We start from the raw sequence: 20,902 nt of genomic DNA on the forward strand, positions 1-20,902 counted from the left end.
TACACAATAATTTAAACATTGGCAAAATAAAAGGAATTTTTCCTCGAAGGTTTGAGACAGTTATAAAAGAAACACATATGGAAGAAACTAGAAGAAAGGTTAATTATATATATTTGAACTTAAATACAATAATAATAGGAATAATAATAGTTTTGATTAAATCCTAATGCAGTTTGTTTTTATTATGATTATTACAAATTTAACTTTTTGCTATAACATGTGTAATACCATTTTAGATGGTATTAATAATGAGTTTTTGTGTGTGAATATATCAAAATAAAAATGTTGGGATAAATTAATAGTAAATTCATAATAATGGTTATGAAGAGATAAATAAATTCTGGTAATGGTATTGAATAATTGTTTCGCATGCATATTATAAAAGAAAACATATTCTGATAATTGCGAAACTATTACTTTATATGACATATAATATCAATGTATCATGTCATGTAATCATTAATCTGATTATTTATTATTATTATTATTATTTTTTGTTAAAAAAATAAAATAAAAATTATGATATGACATTTTTAAAGATGCTAACATGCTAAACAATTTTAAACAAACACGTAGCTCTGCATTACTGCTGCTACAGTATGTAGCTTTACTTTTTAGCATGCAGTCCACAAAAATTGTACTTTGACCAGCTGAATGCTATAATCATTTTTGTCTTGGTGCAGCTTGGGTTCATTATTAGTGGGTAATTTAACATATATTTTCTTGCATGTTGTGTGTTTTCTGTAGACCGCTGAGGCCACGGTTACTGTAAAACTGTGCTGTTTTGACTCTGCTGTGTAAGGGAACATTATAGGTACAGTACTGTACGCTGGATTACAGAGTCACAGAGCAGCATGAGAGGATTTATGCCACATTCAGACATCTCTGCTTTGCATTACACATATATTTTATTACCATGCAGCCATTATAACATAGCGTGGCAGACGGATCTCTGTGGGCAGTATTAATATCATTTCTTCAACATCTTTCACTTCTCTTCTGGCTCTGTAGTCAATATCTGAGCCTGTATGGAACTCATTATACAGCGAGGAGAAAAGCTGCTTTCTCAGTGCCTTTTGCCGTTTGGTTCCATCTGTGTTGTAGTCACCTGAACATGATCTGAAGTCAGCCAGTCAAGTGACCTGGAATCAATACAGTCGAACCCAGTGGAGGCAAATAAATCAGCCTGGCTCATTTAACCCATGAGAGTCCTGCTGCTTAGAGCTACAGCGGTCCGGCACGTAATAAGAAAGGCATGTTTGATGACAGATAATTTACTCTAGATTCTTGTTTCCCATCCAGCTTTAGAGACTCCATACTTTATTACCATGTGGCATATCTCTCCAGGCAAGTTTCTTGTGTACTGTAAATCCTCAACTTTTTTTTGTTTTTCTGCCTCTCTGTGTCCGTCACTTTCTTTGTTCAAAAGACAATTTGACATTTTTGTGTACATTGGAAATTTTTTTTCCATGCTTTCTCTCTGGGTATCTTTTGTATTTCAAACAAAGCGTACATCTATAATTTCTGCAGCTGCTTCCCTATGGCATCTGTCTCCATGCCTGTCATATAAAAACCAGCCTGTGTTTTATTCTTTACCCATCATAACTCTGTAAAGAAATTTTACAACCAGCTTCTGGAACACGGAATTTAAAAAATATGGCCGCAGCTTGCAAGATGCACAATAAATTCACATGAGGCTCCATGCAAACCATCACTTGGACATTTTTTTGAAAAATCCTATTAAAACAGCAGAAAAGTCATAAAAGTTGAAAGTGTTATGATTACCCATATGCATATTTATTTATAGCATTTTTATCGACTGTTGGGAAATGATTGCCAGTAATGTTGCTGCCAGACTCCATTGGGCCAACTTAAATCAACTTAGTGCAAACACAGCTCAATGTAAATAATTTCTGAAGATTAATAGTGACATGTCTGAAAGCGCTTTGAGCCAACATCACATCAACTGATTATGGTTTCATGATGATTCATGAACAGGAAGGAAAGTTTTGCATTCTGGAGGAAGTTATAATTTGACTTCGACTTTGATTCTTTGGCTCCTGTTATTGGAAAATAACTGCTGTTCAGGTTGACAGGCCTGTTCAGTCACATGATGCCTTCACTTTGTGAAGCATGAATGATGGTTAGCTGGTCTGCGTTAAGCTACAAGAAGTTGAATAAATCAAACAACTGAATATATTTCTAAAAGCACCTGAGGCCTGATTGATCAAGTTAAGATGAAATTCATTATGTAGCAGTGTAACATGTGCAAATGCCAGCTTTGTTTACTGCGCAAAGAAGAATCAATGCTTCCATTACTTATTGAATATGCATTCACTGTTAGAGTTCAATTCATTTTCATGTTACAAATAGACATGGCCCTCAGATATAAAACTTTAATGGACCACTTAGGCAACAGCATGTAGACTTATTTTTCTTCTTTTTTTACTGTATTGACCTAACAATTCTTTCGAATCACTCAGTGGCTGCTTTGAATTGAGTGGATGCAAACTCAGCTACTATGCAGACTCTGCTTCTCATATTTACTTCACTTTAATACAAGACAGCAATATTTTTTATCACACCGCACTACAGCAGGAATAGAGAGCTGTAACTATGACCAGTCGCCATAGTTTGTAGTAATGACCTTCAGTTTGCTGCCTACTGTCTCACAGTATTTTCTTTATTACACTTTAGTTCAGACTCTAAAACTGACTTGTTGTGAAAAAAAGGGGAAAAGTTGTAATTTATGTGTAAAAGCTATAAAAGCAATCAAATATTGAATTATATATGTATTATGTTTTTTTAATCCACTGTATCTGTTTAAATACACACAGCTGACAAATAAGGAAAGGGTATTATTCTGATTTACATATGACATAAATCTTTGCCTACATGTCAATGTTGAGGTAGTTTCAATTCTGTAACAAAAGACCTATACAGTATGCAATTACACGTATATTCTGTGGCTAGTGTGAGTGATGGGATTAATGTTTTTGCATGTGAAACAACTAAATAAATTAAGTTTTAATTAATTTAATTTATGGGCTAACATGTAGACCATATTGGCTATATATATAAATTATTCGTGTAAGTGCATCAGCCAATCAAGGATTTAAAACATAATCACAAAATATATTGATTAAAAAATTAACAAAAAAAATACAGAAAACTAACAACAATCGTATTTTACCAAAGTATATAATTGTAATATACTCAGCTCTGTACTCACTGATCTTTATTCCATGGTCTTCATGACTTGCTTTTACTTGACAAGCTTTGTGATGTACTATAGTGTCTCACATTATTGTGTGTAGCTGTGTATTGTGCGTTTTGTATGTTCTTTCTTGTATGTCTGTAGTATGTTTCTTTGTTTTGACCTGCCAAGGGATTTACAGATGTGAATTAGCTTAAAGCTATAATCTGGTACGGTGCATCAAATGGTGACATTTGTGTTTAAACTGTACATGGACCCTTTTAAATAAAAAAATAAAACATAAATAAAAAATATATTTTGCACAGTGTTTTTTTTTTTCTTTACAGTTATACATCAATTTTCCCCTCAAACAAATAACATCATACGGCCTGAGTAAAAGGCTTGGAGCAATGTTTTAAAACTAATTGAACTATAAATATGAGAGGTACAAATAGAGGCAAAAAGAAAATTGCTAAACTTACTTTAGTTGTTCTCCAGTGTTCTTCACCTGTTACAGCTCCAAAAAGTCCCGTAAATGGCTCATAAGGAACCACATAGTCACGTTTTCGCTTTGTCAGACAAAGGAATAACCAGTATTTCCATTTTCGTGCGGTGTGGCGGTGAGAATAAGTCGCTCCATCTTTTATAAATGCCCCACATGGTCCCAAAACACTTAATTATCGTCTGGCTAGGTGAGGCAGTGTGGACTGTCCTCCTCTGCATGATTGACAGCCGGGTGAATTTAAAACCACTTGAAGGGGTGCACAATCCTCTTGAGGAGCAGCTGCATCGATTATTAAAATATTATAAACCCTTTCTCATTAAATATACACATAACAGTATTATTTATATTCTATTACAAGACTGACTGGATGAATGCAGCGCTAAAATATTGTAGCTGTGTTTCTGTGTTTCTGTGCTCCCCCTCCGTCTGTCGTTTTTTTGGTTTCGCCCAAACTTGGTTGAGATTTGAGTTGGTCGTCTCTGCTATCTGGATCCGCTCTGTCGGAGGTGAAGGACCGCCTGTCCACTCTCTGCCTCTATAGCTGCTGTCAATGGCTCTCGGGACGTGTTTTATCTGAATGTCTATAAGGGGTGATATAAGTGACCAATAATGGATATTCTATGGATATTATGGACCATACCGGCCGTTATAGCTGTTGAAGGTAAGCTTTTATCATCCCAACGGTTCAGAGCCGAGCATCCTCTCTTTACCGGCTTTTTGAATTTGAGACGTTGGTTCATTTTAATCATCGCGAGGCTAACGGTTAAATTAACCACTTTTCATCTCCGGTAATGTCTATTAACGTCTTATTCCATGGCGTTTTGCAGAGTCAGCTCAAAAACAGCGGGCAAAGGGATGATGGTGGGACACAAAAAACATGCTCCCGCATCCTCCCGCAGGTACAGTACAGGCTGTTGAGCGTTAATAGCGTTAATTAGACGTATAAAACTACTGTCGTAACGTAGGTTACCACCGTAACCTAGGCTACGTCAGGTTAACGTTGACGTTCGATCACTGTCAGGTAGGTCGCATCCTGTGTGTGTGTGTCCGTGGAGGTGTGTCACCGGTTTAGTGTCATTTGGTGATAAAAAAAACAAAAAACGTGAAAGACAAAATGTCATAATTAAACTTACAAAAAGGCTCTGTCCTTATGCAGTCATTTGTACGCAAAGCGTGGCTTTAGCAGTAAAGGTGCAGCAAGCAGCGTGGCTCAACGCTACAATGAAACAGGTTATAATAGGTTATGTGTTTACAGCAGTGTGTCTGTGATGCTCAAAAGTAACCTATAGTGGTCTTATACCATACTTATTGATATTCAAGGGCTCTGGTATACCTACTTGTAGTGGCTATTATCTTTACATTTGCCCTTTAACCTTTTAAAAAATATTTAGAGCTATTTATGAAAGCTATTTTCTTTAAATTTAAAGGGTGCCACAGTGTGCACTTTGAGTTTGCAGGTGATTTTATGTGGTCTTATACCATACTTATTGCTTCAATATTCAAGAGCTCTGGTATACCTACTTATAGGGACTTGACATTTGCCCTTTGACCTTTAAAAAAAATATTTGGAGCTATTTATGAAAGCTATTTTCTTTAAATTTAAGGGGTATAAGTAAGTAAGTAAGTAAGTAAAGCTTTATTTATATTGCACCTTTTAAAACACACCGTTATAAAGTGCTTCACACACAAATGAAACATCAAACAATGATGAAAACAAGGAAAAATTACAATATGAAACACAGAAACACAGTGTGCACTTTGAGTTATAATTTGCAGGTGATTTTTATGTGGCTGCACTCTGTGACAGGAAAGGAGACATTCTCCCACAATGAAGACTGGAAAAGTGACAGCCCAGTCAAACATTTTTATTCAGGCTATTTTTAAGATGCTGTCAGAAAACAAACTTCTTCCTCTGGTCACTTTAACTAAACCTCATAATTACAGGTGGAGCTATGCAACTATGTGGAAACTCAACTAAATGTAAGGTTAAAACAACAAAAAAAAGAAAAACAGGAAAAAAACAAACAGTTAAGTCGCTTGTTTACTGTAAAATAATTTGTACATGTGTAATAGCTTTCCACATTTGTACATGTACAATAAAAGGTCAAAGGAGCTGTCAGGCCCAATGAAGGACTGGCACAGACTTTGACAAATGTCATGCGTATTTACGCAGACTTCAACTGACTGCTGCTGTTTATGGTTTCAATGGAGTTACATATCCAAGATCTAACAAAGCGATTGTGACGGCTCACATTACTTTTCACATTGGTAGCATTGAAATTTGTGTCATACCTTTTAAATTTAAAATTGTATCATTCCAGGACAAACCTATTATTATTATTATTATTATTATTTTAGGAAATTATATGTACAATCCAGTCTTGGCATTAATACCACACCATACAAATACAGGGGATAATCTACAACATACATTTCATACGATCCATAAATTATATATATATATTTTTTTATTTGAATATATTAAAAATATGTTGTTGTAATGTATATTTTTTCTGTTATATGTTTTTCATTTAACATTTCACAAGGATAATAAAATAAATCAGAATATTGGAACTGCATACCGTCATGTACTACATTTTAGTTGTTTTAATAATATATTGAATATTAATATATACACTGAATATATATTACTAGTACGTAAAAACAATTTCAGTAAAAAATACATACTACAAATCTCACAAGAAGTAATGTAGTGTATCGTCATCCCATATATTGTAAATATACATAATATCAATATTTTTTGTTTTCTTTTAATTACTGATATCATGATTGCTATCGGTTATTTATTTTTTCGATCTTATCCTTGCTGTTTTGTCTAAAAGCAAGCGAACCACAGGAAGTGGAAAATGCCAAATACACTTCCCCATGTTTATTATTTCTCTCTAAAATGCAAACATGGCCACAGTTACTGTTAGTCTACATGTAGAATCTACTGTGAAGCATTTGTGTAAGCTGAGAGCATACAGTGAGTGCCTCAAATACCAATCGGTGCAGTTCCTCAAATAGTTATTTCACTGTATTGAAGTACATTCCTTGCTGTTGATATTTAGCGTTACACTAGATACACAGCGTGCATGTTGCAGTTCCTTTCGGGCCCGTGGTGTTTCACTTTCTGATTCGTAAACCAGAGCTAGTCCCGTCGCCAACCTAGTACGCCTCCCCCTCCATTTTACCCTGTGAATCACCCTAGGCGACTGTCCAATGAAGTTGCAAGGATGGCTTACGTATGAGAAATAAAGGGTTGAAAAAGAGGTCACTGCAGCTATAATCCGAAAAAAAAACACACATCCCAGCATGCAACAGAAAAGAAGCCTCGAGTGGATCGTTTTGACACGTTTTGCGCCGGGACGTTTTCTCCATTGTTGTTTTTGTTTAATACAAAGTGACATCTTTGCATTGTTCTGTTATTTTACTGATGAACGTCGCCTGCTAAATACATTTGTGCTAAATTACACTGTACCATCGCATTACATTATTCGTTGATCGCCGAAGCACTCTATGTACTGTGGGAAAAGTTTGGTAAAAACTGTACATAAATTGAGTGGAGTACTAATGAAATCATAAAGTATACCTGATTTCTGTACAACAAACACATGAGAGGACTACTTCTTGTTATAGAAAATAATCAATAAATCAGGCAGCGACCGTACTGGAGAGGATTAGAGGATTAAAACTGGGGCCAAATTTAAGAAAATCCAAGCTGTGTCTCAAGTCAACACTGCACACCATGTCAAGTCTGAAATGCTAACATTTGAATTTAGCCTGTGACCTTTTTCCTCAGTGTCTTCTATCTCTATTCAGACTACTCTCTCTAGTAACATCGCCGTGTTGGACAACTGTAAATGCCGTCCATACACCACTAGCATTCAACCGTTTTTTCAAAGGCATTTCACTTACACTGCGGAATGTGAAACAACTCTAAATTGTTGATTAGCGTTAATGTAATCTGCCATTGATGTCAGTTCTTATGGGTTTAGTTAACAGGAACAGACAAGCTCTTTTCGGAAATTAATGGAGGTAGCACTGCCAAGGAAATTAGCCTAGCTATGTCAAACATGTCTGTGAAAGCGCACTGTGGATTTATCCCTTCATTAGTTCACCCATTCATTGTCATCAGCGCTCAGCTGACAGCCATGCTAACAACAACGGCGCTCATCTAATTCTGTTGAGTGGATATATTCTCAGATTCATCCGCGGCCATAAAAACTGTAGTAGCCTGTATTGTTGGGAGGAGATGGAATTTACTAGACGGATCATTTGGCTTCTGTTGTATTATTGCAGTTTGTACTGTGCAAACACAGCAAATGTTTTCTGGGAGGATTGTTGTCGCTGTGATGCAATAACAACCTCCTCCATACTTGTATGCAAGTTGTTGTTGGGGTCAGCGGGATGATAGATGACTGATAAACATTTTTGTCTTTGAAGGAAACATAATGGGACAGAAACCACAGTAGAGGATGGTGAAGTGGGGCAGAGTGAGATCACAGCATGCAGTCTTTAAAAAATGTCTAGCAGATTTGATTGCATTTCAATATGCACTGCATTCCTTCAGCGCTCTGTTGAGCACTGGAGCGCACTCAGTTTAAAGTTGGCAAACACTGGCAACACAGTTTTTTGATTTAATTTAATATAGTAAATTACATATATTACATTTGTATTTTGCATGTCCCCTTCAGTACCATTTTCTCTCAAAATAGTGCAAGCGCAAGGCACAGTATGATTGTTAATGTTTTGAAAATCCTGCCAAGTTTGGTAAAGATGCTTTCACATGTAAATCCGTTTGCTGTTTTTGGACCGGAATTGTTTTGTATTGTTGGAATAGACGTGCGAGTGTAACATGGAAGCATTATGTTTTGTGGAAGAGTAACAAAAGAGAGACGGAGGTGGGCTCTGAAATGGGATTAGATAAAAAGGTAAAATGAGCGACCGTATACAATCCAGTGTTTTCTCAGTCCACCCAATGAGCAGATGCAGGGAGCCCGGCCTGCACGCCAACCGCCACAGTAGGCTTTCACAAAGAATCTGTCTCTATTCAAGCCTTAATCCATGCTGCCGAGGGCCCAGGCATTGTCACTTTGCATGCAAAATTTCAATTAGTGCTGGTACCAGTTGTTTCACTTGAAGGGGGGGTGTCACATTTCAGAGACATCTATGGCTACCTTTAGGGTGAGATTAAGGCAGAAGTGTCACCGCACCGCGTTGCTTAAGAAAATCTTGCATTGCATAAGGTTACCGACACTGGTACTGAGCTGCTTTGCTTTATTGTGGTCACTGTATGTGTTAGACCTAGCCTTTGGTGAAATCACTAGAGGTTTGAATATACTAAACCATATTTATTATCTAAAAGTTAAGCAGGAAAAAGAAGGATTGCTTTAAATTGGCTTTGTTAAAACCTTCACATGTGGGATTTCAGTGTTTTACGTTTGTGTCCCAGCTGGCTCTGCTAGCAAAATGGTTGCGTATGTTGCTCCTGGCTCCGGCTTTCTTCAACCAATTTAACTTAGGAATCAGTTCAAGACATGATGGAGTGTTCGACACTGTTTCCATGCTTTCAGCTGTTTGACTGCTGTGGTCTGCTGTCATGAGCCAGCTCTTCAATTGCTCCAATCCGCACATTTTTGCCCTCTGGAGGTGATGCTAACATAGTGGCATTTTAGCTTGTGGAACATGTTTGACGAAAGAACTGAAGTTCAAAGGGGGCAAATCATGAAAAACTCACTTCTTTCAGTGTTTGTGCACATACTTCTGGGTATCTGAAGTGCCTACCAACCCACAAACTGTGAAATAAGACAACCAAGTATTTTTTTTGTGGGCTGCCTAGACCAAGAAAACATGTGATTCAACAAGCCATTCAGATTTGGCTCCCCTTCCTATGTCACATGCAGGCTCATTAGAATATATCGACCGCAGCTTGAGAACTACCTTTGCAAAGGTGCCCCTTATTTTTCTCACAAGCCAATCAGAGCTGACTTGGCTTTTCCGGGAGGGGGTCTTAAAGAGACAGGCGCTAAAACAGAGCGTTTCAGACAGAGGGTGAATACAGGTATATTCAGACAGACAGTTTGAGAAAAAATAATGTGTTTTTTGAACATTAACACATGTAAACATGTTCTAGGAAAACCCAAAATACAAGGATGAACCTGAAAATAAGCATGATAAGTCTCCTTTAAGAAATGCAATAGTGGATTCAAAGGTATTACGAATATAGCTTCAGGATGTCACTTGTGTGGCCCTGGAAATGCTCTTTATTCTTGGTACTGCACTTCACTAAAACAAAGCAAGGTGCAAATAATAGCCTAACATGTTGACCAATAAGGGAGTCAGTGGGGTATGAGAATCTGTGAGTGGTAATGTAAGTGTGTGGACGGCAACACACCTAATTTGTTTACCACATGTAGGTTGATACTACAGGCTGATGTGGGGTGTTATTACAACGTACACATTTTTACACTATTCAGAACATGACTACTTGGGTTATGGTTGTTGCGGCAGCATAATTCCCAAGATCCACATGCTCGGATTGTGTATCATATAAGAGTCAAGTTTGCTTACGTTCACTTCCGTGAGTGCACTACAGAATAGGGAGAGGACCGATCAGTTTACCGAAGTTCTGAATTTAACTACCACACTGGGAAGTATTATTATACTTTCAAAAACACAGTATAACCTACTAAATGACAACTTCAGAAGCCAAGCCAATGCGCTGCTGTATCACACAACCTCCACAGACTGTACCTAGTGGCTTAACACTTAATATTAATATGTGGGCGTATACAGTGTGCTTGTGGTACTCTTTTTTCACATGTCCCGTATCACTTATTTTCATATACTGTAGATTGACAGCATTTAGAGTGACGTTTGGTATTTATATAACTTTCTTAAGAAAGAACAGGTGTTTAATCTTGTGTCTCTTTGGTCTGTAATCAGGCCTGTTTAGTTTGCAGAGACCAGCCGGCAGATATTGCTGCTACTTGATGCTATCAGAAAATGAAAATATTTTCAGAGTCAACAGGTGTTTCGAGTTTTTCTTGCATGACGTCAACTGAACAGTGGGTTCATTTAAAAGTTTATATGGGTGCGTTTCAGCCTTTAAGAAGACTTGATTTAAAGTACAATCTCTCTTAAATAATACTAATTATTTTGCTGTGAAGTATTGTGCATTTCGTTGTATAACATGTGTTACTGTGTGTTAATTACAAATGGATCCATGTCTTAGATAAAAGCACAGGACCTGGAAAGAAGATTAATCACACTGTAATGAGATGTAAAAACATGTGTGGTTAAGTTATTTGTTTATCAAAAAGAAAAGAGATACTTGAGGGATATGATTCATATTTATTATTATGGGTTCACAACAATGAGGAAATCTGTCACAAGTGCACACATGTTTCTCTTGGCAAAGGCAGTCTGAGGAGGTATCTTAATCTACAATCTCATCAAATCTTAAACAAACAAAGATAAAAAGCTGTAACCAACCTGCTTTCACTTAATATTAGGGTTAGTATTATCAAACAAAAGCATGTGTGGGTTAAATGATACTTGCACCTAAGTCTTAGCATTTGATGCATCTTTCTCAAAGTGCCTAAAAGGTGGCATTTACTTTTTTTAAGTTAATTGCTAGTCCCAGAAAATAAATACACAAATTAACTTTAAAGTACTTTCCTTGATTGTCTCAACTTTTTCTGGCGCTTATGTTTTCCTTCCATTTGGCAGCAAGCTACAACAAATCAAAGTTTCTCTTAATACCAGTTCCGACATTCCACACGTGTTTGTTTGTTTTTCTTTAGAAACAAATCACATACATGTTTTATTATTTATGTTTGCAGAATAAGTGTTCCAAATGTAGCATTTGCATATTGAAGAACTCTTGTACGAGGCTTTGTCATGCACAACCCAAATCTATGTTCAGAAAATTACATATCAATTTCAAGTTGTGCTGCTAAGTTGTTATATAACACTGGAGGTCCTGTGCGCTATGAATGGTGAAAAGATGTATTATGTAGAAATGTATTATTTAGTGTGAGGATCAGGTGAGTTAGGGGTCTTGAGATTTGTTTTTCTTTCAGTGCATTAAGGTCAGGTGGGCCATTTGATTGGAGGGCTATAATTGTTTCAGTATGTAGTTTGGAAAACAGCGTGGTCAAAAAGTGAACGAATGTGACTAAAGGCCTTTAGACACTGGGGGCATTTTTTTTTTCCGTGCGATTAATATGCATGTCAGTATATTTTTGAACTGTTGTTTTTGTCATGAATACTCACACAGACTATTAGGTGACGAAAAGCAAAGTACTTTTTTTGGAACAAGGTCGACTTTCTGAGCTTTCGCACCGCAAATAAATGCATCAACCAATCACGTTGTGTGGAATGAGTTGAGTTGCACAGATGCGCCGTAGTTTGAACCAAGACGGCAAACTTTATTACTCCTTTCAACCTTGACAAGGCAGCGCAGACCAGATCCACTCCTTCTTTTCTTACCTTTCACAATAAAAGCCCCAGACATACAGTATAATATTTGCAGGCGAGTATGTCACATTTGTGTTTCATTTATTTTTCATGCCCCCAGTGAATAAAGGCCTTTAGGCTATTATTATTATTAATAATATTATATAATAATAAATTATTAAATGCACTCCTAATCCTAATAGTTTAAAACTGGACAAAGATTAAGGCCTTTACAAACCAAGTCTGTTTTTTTCATCCGAAAATGTTGCACATTTAAAAATAAATACGACCTCACGTTGTGTTAATCACGTTTACACACCGACTCCGGTGGTTGTTTGACCACTCAGAGCCACTGTCCGTACAAACTTAATTTTGGCAGGTGGTTGCAGAACAGCCTGGAATCAGGGATGGTTGCAAAACAAAGGATGTAGGAAAGATAAGACAGCAGTGATTGTGGTCTAGGCAGCTAAACGATAGCTCGTTGCTAATGTCATTCATTCATTAGCCCCGTTTGGGGCTAGTGCTGTCCATTAAACCCACGTAACTAAGTCAGTATTGTCTTGTACTGCGAATTTTCGCTACAAATAGAATAATAAAACATATTGATTCGGACTCATTGTGCAAGGTTTATGTGCGTAACGTTTTTTAACGGTTGACGGATTAAAAAACGCATACGAAAAATACGGACCTGGTGTTCAAAGACCTGAAGATTAAACTTAACTCAACTTCGTAGTGCAGGTTGTTGTTTTTTATTTATATACCCAATCATGTTTGAAGATAGATGTTTAATTAAATTGATGTTTAATTAAATTAATTCAGGGAGTTTAACTCTGCAATTTAATTGGAGTTAGTGACCTGCTTCAATAAAGTTTGCAACGGCCGTTTTCTTGCTGACTACAAGGGAGTAGTTTGGATAAATAGATACTTAGGGACGAAACTTGCTTTACCTCCGTGTAACCTCTCTGGTATTTCACACAGGAATCTAGATCAAGGATGTTCTTATATCCTGCTATCTTAATTAGCACATGTTAATTGGCAATGCGCAGTCTCTTGGTAAGTCATATTTATTAGGAAGAGCCTGATTCATCCGAACCCATTGGGAATGGAAATCATTAGGGGACAGTGAAATGTATTTCCAGATATTATTCATAACAGGAAACGTGTAAGCACTCACAATCAAAAACGGCCCTACCAACATCTCGGCCTAATTTGCCATCTGAATTCTTTGTGCGTCCTCCTTAATTTGACAGAAGTCCCCCCCATTATGTGGAATCAGTGTGTTTTATGTCTTTGTCACTTTGTATTTCCTCTTTTTATCCAGGCAGTAAAAATTGTTGTTCTTCAAGTGGTGAAAACAATAACCGACTTTGCTCGAAAGGCGGAGATGAACTGATTAATGTGACCCCCTGTTCCTGTCACATCCTTCGTGTGAACGTTGAGTCGTAACAATATGGCGCTTATAATATTCAACCAAAGCAATGCCGGCTACCGAGCTAGGACGCAGGGAGAGACAGAAGGAGGAGGAGGAGGAGGGAGAGTGTACCCTGAGAGAGGTCAGACCTCGTTTCAGAGACCCCCATCCACACACACCCCAGGTACTGTGACACCGCCTTTATGAGCGCGCCCGGAGAACACAAACCCACCGGATTAGTGTCTGGCTCACAATGTCCCCGGGAGCGGAGCCCATCGGCCCGAGACAAAGCGGGGCTGATTGCGTTGTCATCTGCATCACAAAGAGAAGCCTTTTCTACCTGAACCGCTGCCTGCGCGCCGCGCTGCACATCACATCTATCAGCGACTCTAGACCCCACGTGACATCTGCCTTTTGTTTTTTTGTCCATCTCTGTCTCCCCCCCCCCCCCCCCCCCCCCCCCTTCCATTCTTTCTCTCTGACCGTCTGTCCATCGTGGTCCATATCAACAGCAGGACCCCCCCCCCCACCCCCTTCTTTCATCAGTGGAAACTAGCTTCTTAGTCTGCACCAGCGCTGACCGTTTTCTGTTTTCGCCGGTAGTTATGTGCCCAGCGCGGCATGCGTCATCCTCTCTCGCTGCAAAGAGCCAATAACACATTTCTTTCCTCTTTTCCCCCTCTGGCTCTGGCTGGCTATCTCAGCTCAGCCAACATGCAGCAGACACGTCAGACAAAAAACCCGGTCTCCCGCTGTCAGACCCTAACACGTCTATCGGTCTCACTCGGACAGAGAGAACACCCCAGCTGAGGTGCTGCCAGCAAGCAGACATGTTTTGTCTGATTAGTGTGCTGGGCAGGGCAGGCTCCGCTCTCCTATGACTGATGACTGTTGTCTTGTGTTGGTGATACAGGCCGGTTCCTGCAGCCATAACAGAGATACATCAAGCTTTGGATTATCTTCTTATGCTTATGTACATACGGGTTTACCATAAGACTTATGTTGGCTTTTATGTACTTAGTAGTACTTCATCATCATCAAACCAACTACTTTTAAAGTCCTCATCTTTTCTTTTATATTTTATAACCTGAACGTGCACTACTCTTTATGTCGTGAAATAAAATTTTCAATTTTGGGGAGAAACAAAGATGTTACAGCTCAGGTGTGAAAACTGAAGCTGAAAGGCACACTTTCTATTTCCCATTTACTGTAAGACACTTTATGAATAAATTCAATAGATTAAACAGGGTATGACATTTAAAAAGCAGGGGGAGGGACAGAAAAGGAGAGAGAGAATGACTTTTTGTGTCCTAAAGTGTGATAGTTGGTTTCTATTCACACGTAATTGCATTAGCTTGGAGAATAGGGAATTAACACAAGGCAATTAACTGATGTGGCCTTTGGCTGTGACTTTAGAGAGCTGGAGCTCAATCTGTGTTTTCATACATTCATTTAAAAATCACATTCAGTCAAATGCAGAACCTTGTAAATCCTACAGTGGCAGACCCTGGAACTGGATATTTGTTGGTGACATAAGTGAATAAATTTAACTAGGGCTGTCAAAGTTAATGCAAAATCATTTTAATGCCACAAGTTTCTTTAACACATTAACGCAACTTGCAATTTTTGGGTCGTATTGGGCTCACTTTTAAAGATATAGTGAAGATACTGGTATCATATGAATTTAGAAAACCTAAGGAATCAATTGGTGTCGGCAAGGAGGCTAAATAACGCTCCAAACCTACACAAAATTTTGGCGAGGAAAAACTGGCATGGCCATTTTCAAAGGGGTCCCTTAACCTCTGACTTCAAGTTATGTGAATGAAAATGGGTTCTATGGGTACCCACAAGTCTCCCGTTTACAGACATGCCCACTTTATGATAATCACATGCAGTTTAGGGCAAGTCATAGTCAAGTCAGCACACTGACAGCTGTTGTTGCCTGTTGAGCTTGAGTTTGCCATGTTATAATTTGAGCATATTTGTTATGCTAAATGCAGTACCTGTGAGGGTTTCTGGACAATATTTGTAATTTTTTTGTGTTGTTAATTGATTTCCAATAATACATATATACGTATATTTGCATAAAACAAGCATATTTGCCCACTCCCATGTTGTATTAAATACTTGATAAATCTCCCTTTAATATACACTTTGAGCAGATAAAACAATTTTGATTAATTTGTTATTAATCATGGTTAACTATGGACAATAATGCAATTAATCGCAATTCAATATTTTAATCGATTGACAGCCCTAAATTGGTGGGTGCATAGCAGAAAACATAGCTGTGAGATTTGGACTATAGTTGGTTTGCACTTTCTGTCTAAAACACAGAAAGTGCAGGATGGAGGGGTAAGAGGTGAGGAATCTCGAAGGTTAGGGTCATCACAACAACAGCACGGTAAACCTCTTAGTGCTTAATCGCCTGTCGTCCAATTACGGAGGACTGCCACAGGCCACGATGGCTAATTGTCAACAGCAATGGTGTAATTTTCATTTCCACCTTGGGGGAGAGATCTACTGGGAACTGCTTTAGACACCACAATTATACTCTTCACCAGAGAGTGGTGTGGTCTTAATGGGATTCTATCCATGTGTGTCACACACGTAACACTCTGACACTCAACATTACACCGTGACCTGAACAGTGTATTGAGAAAGGGGGCATGTTAGCTGATCTACGCAGTTAGATATTTATGCAGTCATAAGCATAAAGAGGCATGTTTTTTGACTGAAGATTCATGTAAGTGGTGGGCGTGAACAAGTGGGCAGACTCTATTTTCCTCTCATGCGCATGTTGACTTAAGCATCCCAAATTCAAATTTAAGACCCATTCATGACTAAAAGCATATTTTTAAAAGCATATTTATGAGAACTTGAAGACAATACAATGTTTTATGGACTAATAAGATAAAATAAAATAACATAAGCCTTTATTGATCCCCAGAGGAGAAATTCCAATGTTACAGCAGCACAAGGATAAAAATAAGTACAGATAAATAGAAAAATGTAACAAATAAATAATAATAAAAAAAATCTAAAATAAAAAAAAATAATAATAGTAAAAACCATACAAGAGCAATTAAACTCAAAATTACAAGGCAAGCAGTATACATACAGTACGCACAACCAGCGTTGTACTTAAACTAATAATATTATTTAATATTTATATTTATAGGTATCAGATATATATCACATTATTATTTAAGTCAACAATGCAGGTTTTCTACCCACTGCATTTGTAACTCATTGAAGAGTTGTTTATTACAACTTGGGTTTTATTTTCATCGGTTCCATTGGCTATGATGATATTGTACTCATGAAAGTTAGTTATCAAAATAATTACTGAAAATAAAATGCACGGCAGTTGTGTAATATCTCAGGACAGTTCTTTAGTAGTAGTAGTTCAAGTAGTTTACTACAAAAATAAACTAAAGTCACTGTAACATTTACTGCTGTGTTGTAAGGTGAGGTGCAGGAGAGCAAGGTGAAAGATTATGAAGAGTAAACATCACGCTGACAGGGAAGTATGCTGAAAAAATAATGCAGACTTTTATTTTCAGTCTGAAAAAAACATCAAACAAAGTAAAAATACAGGGAGGGAAAAATCCTTTGCCTTCAAAACACACTGCTCACCACAGGTCTGGTGCTGCTCTTTGAGAGAAAACCTCTACCTTCACACATGCTAATAAAACCTGAGAGCCCGCCCTTCCAGTTCAAACTGGCCTATCAGGTGAGGACTATAGTCAGCTGAGCCTAGTGACACCTGAAGTGAGAACCTGGTCAATCAGAGCACACCTGAACACACCTGGAGTCACTTAGTCCCCGTCAGTCAATCAACCACTCAACTACAGACCAAAGAAACAAAGAAAACCAAATAGTGAGAGAGGAAGTGGGTGAGTACTTCCTCACATGCTGTATTTTTTATGACACAGATAGCTTTACATTTAAACTTTGAAACTGATGACTTCCAGATTAATACTAACCTAATAATCTATTGTAAGTGAATTGATTATTTACAGTGTTCAATTTACAGAATGTTTAATAGCTGCCTTAAGTAAAAGTAGTTAACAAAACCTTCCATATAAAATGTCAGTGAGCTAGCAACTGCAGTGGTTATACAGTAGCAGGTCAGACAGCATAATGGCTCCATTTTTGTTCGTTTTGACAAATCATTTATATGAAATTATTAGAGGGGATATATATCTCCCTAAAGTAGCCAACGGAGATCAACAGAGTCGTAGCCATGGTAAGGACGTGATGGATTTCAGATCATCAGGGGGTGACAGGTGGAGCACACAGTGAATGTTACTGCGGTTTTACTGTGAGAGTTTATTTTATTTCAAACAGAGGCATAATTTTGGATTGATGAAAGACAGCGTTCGTATTTTTTCTCTGACCTCATACCACTGTAATCAGTCTACCCCGGCTTACACGTCCAAAATCAATAACCTAGACTCAGCAAAGATTATACCCTTATGATTGTGTTGATGGAGCCCCACCAATTGACACTTCATTGTAGCCGTTTCATATTCACCAAAGCCGGTGATAAAGGCACCATTTGGGTAGAGGAAGCTTACCTGAATTTACATAATCACTTGTCTGAAAGTGGATCTAGTGCGGCGAGCAATCAGCAGCATCTGCCACACTCACACTTGTAAGAGCTCCTGTTAATGCAATAACATCTTGTCCCCCTCTTGTTCCAACGGACAATTCGTTTGTTATTTTATTCTAATTTCAAACCTGTTAGGAAACACTAGACTTGACCACAACTCTCGAGCTGCTACAGAAAGACCGTTACTCATCCTCTTGGGTCAATAAAAAAAACGTCTGGAATTACAATATAGCCATGAGGTAACGTGGCTTACAAAACAGGAGTCAGGTAGCCTATACAAGGAGATGGCGAAATGATGACTGTTTTCCATGCCTTCCTCTGGCAGGGCCTTTGGGTAGTAGAAATCACAATGGATCAATTGGGAGGGCAGCTGGAAAATCCATAGAGGATCTCAGGAGGCCTGCTGTGCGTGTGAAATCAATACAGAGATCCAGCTGAGACCATTAAATGAAACGAATGTCACATGATAGGGTTAAACATGTAGAATATTGTTATTCATACAGTCCAAATAGGTATTTCATCTGCAGATAATACAAGCAGGCATGGACGTCAATAAAGGCACCGCAGATTGTCTCGTGTTTCAAGCGCCTACTATACATGCAAGCAATCCATTATGTCTTTGGCCTATTGTTAGTCTGAAGAAAGAGAGAGAGCAACTGAGAAAGTTAAATGAATTGAAGCTTTACTACATTGATATGTATTTCATTGTAGTTTATTACTAAATATATGAAGTACTGTAACAGCAGAGAAAACTCTGCAGCACTCAAGGTTGTGAGCACTCTCAGATAAAAGCCGGCCAACAGCCATAGTTTTGGTATTAGTCAATGTTTTTCTTCCAACTCACATACAAATCCTCACTAATTTGGATAGAGGTATGTTGTTTAAAATGTACTCATTTTTCATTATTGATTAATCTGCCATTATTTTCTTGACTGAGTCATTGTTGTGTATATAACATGTCAAGAAATTGGAAAAAAAAAATTCTCCAAGGTGACAATTTAAATTTTAAGTCCAAAACCCAAATATATTCAGTTTAGGGCTGCAACTAATGATTATTTTCATTGTCGATTATTTTGTTTATTATTTTCTCGATTAATCGATTAGTTGTTTGGTCTATAAAATGTCAGATAATGGTGAAAAATGCAGATCAGTGTTTCCTAAAGCCCAAGATGACATCCTCAAATGTCTTATTTCGTCCGCAACTCAAAGATATTCAGTTTACTGTCATAGAGGAGTAAAGAAACCAGAAAATATTCACATTTAAGAAGCTGGAATCAGAGAATTTTGACTTTAAAATTACTCTGATTAAGCGATTATCGAAATAGTTGGCGATTAATGCAATAATTGACAACTAATCGATTAATTGTTGCAGCTCTATTTCACTTTACTGTCATGTAAGAGAGCAAAGCAGCAAATCCTCACATCTGAAAAGCTGAAATCATATAATGATTGGCTTTTTTGCTTAATAGCAAATTAATCGCACATTTTTATCTGTTCAAAATGTACCTTAAAGGGAAATTTGTGAAGTATTTAATACTCTTATCAACATGGGAGTGGACAAATATGCTTGTATATATTTATTATTGGTAATCAATTAACAACACAAAACAATGACAAATATTGTCTGGAAACCCTCACAGGTACTGCATTTAGCATAACAAATATGCTCAAATCATAACATGGCAAACTCAAGCCCAACAAGCAACAACAGCTGTCAGTGTGCTGACTTGACTATGACTTGCCCTAAACTGCATGTGATTATCATAAAGTGGGCATATCTGTAAAGGGGAGACTTGTGGGTACCCATAGAACCCATTTTCAGTCACATATCCTGAGGTCAGAGCTCAAGGGACCCCTTTGAAAATAGCCATGCCAGTTATTCTTCTCCAAAATGTAGTGTAAGTTTGGTGCGTTATTTAGCCTCCTTTGCAACAAGCTATGACATGGTATGTTACATTAGTACCAATGTATTCCTTAGGATTTTAGTTTCATATGATACCAGTATTTTCACTCTAGCATTAAAACTGAACAACCTAAAAATCGCAAGTTGCGTTAATGCGTTAAAGAAATTAGTGTTGTTAAAACAAATTTGCGTTAATGCGTTATTATAGCATTAACTTAGACAGCCTTGATGGAAATCTATTTCTTTTTTTACCACTCTTTTGTTGGTTTATAGAGCATTTTAGCTATGTGAGCAATTATATGTGCAAAAACACAACATTTGTAAATGAAAGCATACTGCAGACATAAGCCATTCTGTGGATGCTTTTATCTGAAGTGCCTTACAGTAACATGAGGGAACAAACACGTGTGGCATGGGTGGCCTCAGCGGGGAAGGAACCCCAACACAGGGCAGCTGTGCTCACTGCTGTACCGCCTCGGCCTGATTACACCTCCTCTGAGCACTTTCCAATCTGCTTCCCTTTAGAAATGGTTTGACACTTTGTAGTGGTCATGCAGGCACACTACATGCATGTAGCGCCTGTGCGAGTCAATGGGGCTGCTGTCAGGAAGCCTGCCTGTCGGAGTGATTGAAAAAGCATGTTTGGGATTAGCCGTCTGTCCTCAACTGTGTGACGCCCTGGCTGGCAGGGGGGTGTGTATCCGGGGGGTTGATCTGCTCTCTGGGCCCGCCACGGTGCTGAGAGATGGAAGAGGTAGAGCTGACACAGTCTCTCACACTGCCAAACAGACACACACAGACTTTGC

The 20,902-nt window shown here is 38.0% G+C and overlaps 1 protein-coding gene across 3 annotated transcripts in view; it reads left to right on the top strand.

Annotated features, from left to right (window-relative positions):
• Window positions 1-4,173: 4,173 nt before the first annotated feature.
• ephb2b (eph receptor B2b) overlaps window positions 4,174-20,902 on the top strand; it is a 159,137-nt gene continuing 142,408 nt past the window's right edge. For all 3 annotated transcript variants that reach the window (XM_037776455.1, XM_037776462.1, XM_037776468.1), the window contains exon 1: window positions 4,174-4,362. In XM_037776455.1, coding sequence (XP_037632383.1) covers window positions 4,311-4,362 — 52 coding nt within the window. In that variant the 5' untranslated portion in view covers window positions 4,174-4,310. The remainder of the gene's footprint in view (window positions 4,363-20,902) is intronic.

Source organism: Sebastes umbrosus, chromosome 1 (assembly GCF_015220745.1).
Source record: "Sebastes umbrosus isolate fSebUmb1 chromosome 1, fSebUmb1.pri, whole genome shotgun sequence".
NCBI lineage: Eukaryota > Metazoa > Chordata > Actinopteri > Perciformes > Sebastidae > Sebastes > Sebastes umbrosus.